The following is a 3,886-nucleotide window of genomic DNA, read 5'->3' as shown; positions in this document are numbered from 1 at the left end:
AGAAATGTCTTACAATGTAGAAGAACTAAAATGAAAATTTTCTATTAAGCCTCTTTATTATATAAACTAATGACACCCATGTCACATGCATATGTGATCTCTTGTTTCTCAATTCCTCCATGTTTTTCCTGCTTATTGGCCGCTTAAGACTTTGGCTCCATTCATAACCTGAATTTAATTTCATTTCTATACTCTCTCTCTGTCTCTGTATATATATATATATATCTGCATTTCAGGTCCCGGTTTAGAAGGCTCTTTTCAGCACCCAGCAGAAAAGTTCAATTGCTTCAGGTTGATATAGAAAGAAAAAGGAAACTAAACCAGATCAAGTTTTTATTTTTCCCTGGTAAGGAAAGATGAATCCTTATGGAAGAGTTAAAGAAGAGTTTCCAGGAGCAAGCTCTTCATATCCAGCTGGTATGCCTTCTATGGTTACCGCTCAACCAATGAAAGGACTCCATGATGCAGGTCCTCCTCCTTTCCTCACAAAAACATATGATATTATTGATGATTCAAGCACCAATAACATCATCTCTTGGGGTAGAGCCAACAATAGTTTCATTGTATGGGATCCCCAGGCATTTTCCATGACTCTTTTGCCTAGATTCTTCAAGCACAACAATTTCTCAAGCTTCGTCAGGCAACTCAATACCTATGTAAGTAAATGCTATATCTATTTGCTCTTGGGTTAACCTTTCTATCCAGCTTACGATGTTCCTTTATTGCAAAATAAAATGAAATAAAATTGCTTTGATTAGTTTCTGAAACTGTACATGTTTCTGTAGATGTGACTTAAACCGTATTCATGAAAGAGCTAGATTGTTTATTTTATTTGTATATTTTTTCCCGAGTACTGACTTATCTGTTTGGATGGAGATCTAACTGGTACATTTTTTTTCCTTATTGTTTGATAAGGTTACTAGTTGTGGACATTTTTGTTTGATTACTAGTTAGGAAATGGAAAGTGCAGAAATCATATTATATAAACCATACATTTATTCCACTATATTATGATGCTTTAGCATCTGCAATCTGCCGCATTAGAATAATTATATTTTATGGAAGCTAGATTTGTCAGTTTAAAGTAAATAGATGTTGTGCTCTTTCCTTTTCTTCAGTTTTGGAATTGGTATTTGTCAATTAAGAATAAAGACTTGGTTGATGTAGGGGTTTAGAAAGGTTGATACAGATAGGTGGGAGTTTGGTAATGAAAAGTTTCATAGAGGGCAAAGGCATTTGCTTAAGAATATTAGGAGGAGAAAGACACATCAACCTCAGGCTTCACAGTATGCTTTAGATCATTGTGTTGAAGTTGGGAGGTTTGGTCTTGATGGAGAGATTGATCGGTTAAGGCGTGACAAGCAGGTTTTAATGGTGGAACTGGTGAAACTTAGACAGCAACAGCAGAACACAAGAACTTGCCTGCTAACAGTGGAAGAAAGACTAAGAAAGACTGAGATGAAACAGCAGCAAATGATGAGTTTCTTGGCCAAAGCCATGCAGAATCCAAGCTTTGTTCAGCAACTAATCCAACAAAATGATAGAAGTAATGAACTTGAGGAAGCAATCACCAAGAAGAGACAGCGGCGGATCGATCAAAGGTCCATGGATGTCGAAACTAGTGAAATTTTAGGAGTCAAAACTGAACCTGAGGGCTACGGTGTTGCTGACTTTGAAGTTACTGAGCTAGATAAACTTGTTATGAACTTGCAGAGACTGACGGGGAGCCAAAACAATATAGAACTTGAGCATGTGGAAGAAAGCAAAGATCATGGAAGTAAAGGTAAAAGCCTTGATGAAGGGTTTTGGGATGATTTAATGGATGGTGATACTCATGATATTGATCAAGAAATATCAGTTTTAGATGTCGAAGAAGAAGATGAGCAATATGTAGATGTTTTAGTTGAGCAACTGCGTTATTTGGGTTCCAGTTCCAAGTAGATAAGATGCTAAGATCACTTGTGAGTTTCGTATCTAACTTTTGATGACTTAAAAACCAGATCCATAGCTACGATCTAACAGTTTCATTATTGGCTTCTTTATCAGGGCTCAAATGATGCCAAACCCAAGTAAAATTTTCTGGTTGGCTTGGCTTGTTGAATTTATCTTTCACATTGACAAAAAGAATGTAATGCTTATAGCTTGATTGAATTGAAGTAATAATGTTTTGACTGATCAAAACAATTACAGGGTTATTCTTGGTGTTCCTGTTGTGTTCTCCATTTATATCCCTTTCTCTTTCCTTACGTATATTTTAGCCATTTTATGCAGTTGTTGGAACTTGGTAAGACCTTCATTGAGTATAACAACATTAATGATGTTAAGGTTTATTTCGCTTTTGAAATATATAATTTTGTATATTTTGTTTTAGTTTTGAGAAAAATAAATTAAGTACGAAAAATATTTTTTGAATGGATAAGTGGAGAAAAAAAACTTGAAGAAAAGCTAAGTTGTCATTAGTTAAGAACTCTACACATTTATATTTATCGATGGAAATCTTATCTAAATAATATCCTAATTATAATATTTTTGTTCTTCTTGATGTATGGTACGAACAAAAGATGCTACTAGTAACTTTCAAGCTTAAATAAAAATTTTAAAAATAATGCTTTAAAATTTTAAAACCATTTAAAAACTTTTTGTCTATGATTGGAGGTGTCTGGGGTCAAGTGCGAGCTTCGGGGTGCTCAGAATGACCAAAGCAATGGAAGTGGCCTTGTCTTGAGGCTAGGTATCAGTTCTTGTACCCAAGGTATCGATACCTAAGCTTGTTACTGTCGTAATTTAGTTACTATCCAGCTATGTTATGATAACAATAGGTTTGGTACCGGAATCTAGGTTCCCCAAGGCAAAAAATGGTTCCAAAAACACTTAAAACTATCCCCAACCAACACCATATGGTACCAATAAGTCTCAAATAATTTTGAACACATTAAAATGACTCTTAGACTCATATTCATTCATAAAAACATGTTCAACATTTTCAAGAAAAAAAAACTATATCTTATCATTCATCGAATTAAAACCAAATCATACAAACTTGTTATTGAATGACACTCAACCTATGTACATGCCATGCTATAGGAGACAAGAACTAAGTACTAATATATACTCTTCAACTTTCCAAAGGTGATGGAGACTTCCAAAACGGATGTGACTTCACAAAATCCACAACGAATCTATGCGCAAGAAACAATGGCACATTAAGCATAAATGCTTAGCAAGCAATCAAGGATGATACTCATCTTACCTTGAGGGCTCATAAGAGGTTATTTCACATTATAAATAAAATTATAATGAGCATAGTTCAAATTCTCATATCATACATTTCATGAATTCAAATTCCTTTTTAATTAGATTGATTTATAAAATTCATTCCTCACTTTTTTTAATTTCATAGCTTCATGGTTCAATATTATCTTATACTTAAAATTGCATTCAATAAAGTCATTTTTAACCCTTGGAATTCATTTCACAATCCATGTTTAAATCAATATTTTTCATATTTTATAATTTGATTCTTGTATAACATGCAACCCTTAATAAACACTTGTAAAAGAAGACTTGTGTACATGGTAATCATCTATAACACTTTAGGAAGCACATGAGTGTTAGCTCGAAGGCATCATACAACATCCTTCCTAAAACACCTAAAGGCTTATGAGAGAAAATAATGCACCACACCATAATACACCTAAATGCAAGGCTTGAAGGCAATATAAAGCATACATAAGTGCGACACCTCCTAAGAAAAAATAGAATTCCATATCTATTCCTTATTATCATGCCAATCGTATCCTAAATACTTCTCTAATTTTACTATGGAAAGTTTAATTAGCAATTTGATTGGGACACATGTGGAACATGATCACAAGTTTGCTAAAGT

General features: G+C 33.9%; 1 protein-coding gene across 1 annotated transcript; it reads left to right on the top strand.

The window, feature by feature from the left end:
• Positions 1-356: 356 nt before the first annotated feature.
• Positions 357-1,941, top strand: LOC107914857 (heat stress transcription factor A-6b-like). The gene is made up of 2 exons (NM_001327117.1): positions 357-656; positions 1,168-1,941. The coding sequence occupies exons 1-2, from the start codon at positions 357-359 to the stop codon at positions 1,939-1,941; spliced, it is 1,074 nt and encodes a 357-aa protein (NP_001314046.1).
• Positions 1,942-3,886: the final 1,945 nt, after the last annotated feature.

Source organism: Gossypium hirsutum, chromosome D10 (assembly GCF_007990345.1).
Source record: "Gossypium hirsutum isolate 1008001.06 chromosome D10, Gossypium_hirsutum_v2.1, whole genome shotgun sequence".
In the NCBI taxonomy this organism is placed as follows: domain Eukaryota; kingdom Viridiplantae; phylum Streptophyta; class Magnoliopsida; order Malvales; family Malvaceae; genus Gossypium; species Gossypium hirsutum.
The sequence above is the reverse complement of the archived record's forward strand: the minus strand, read 5'-3'. Positions and strand labels throughout refer to the sequence as shown.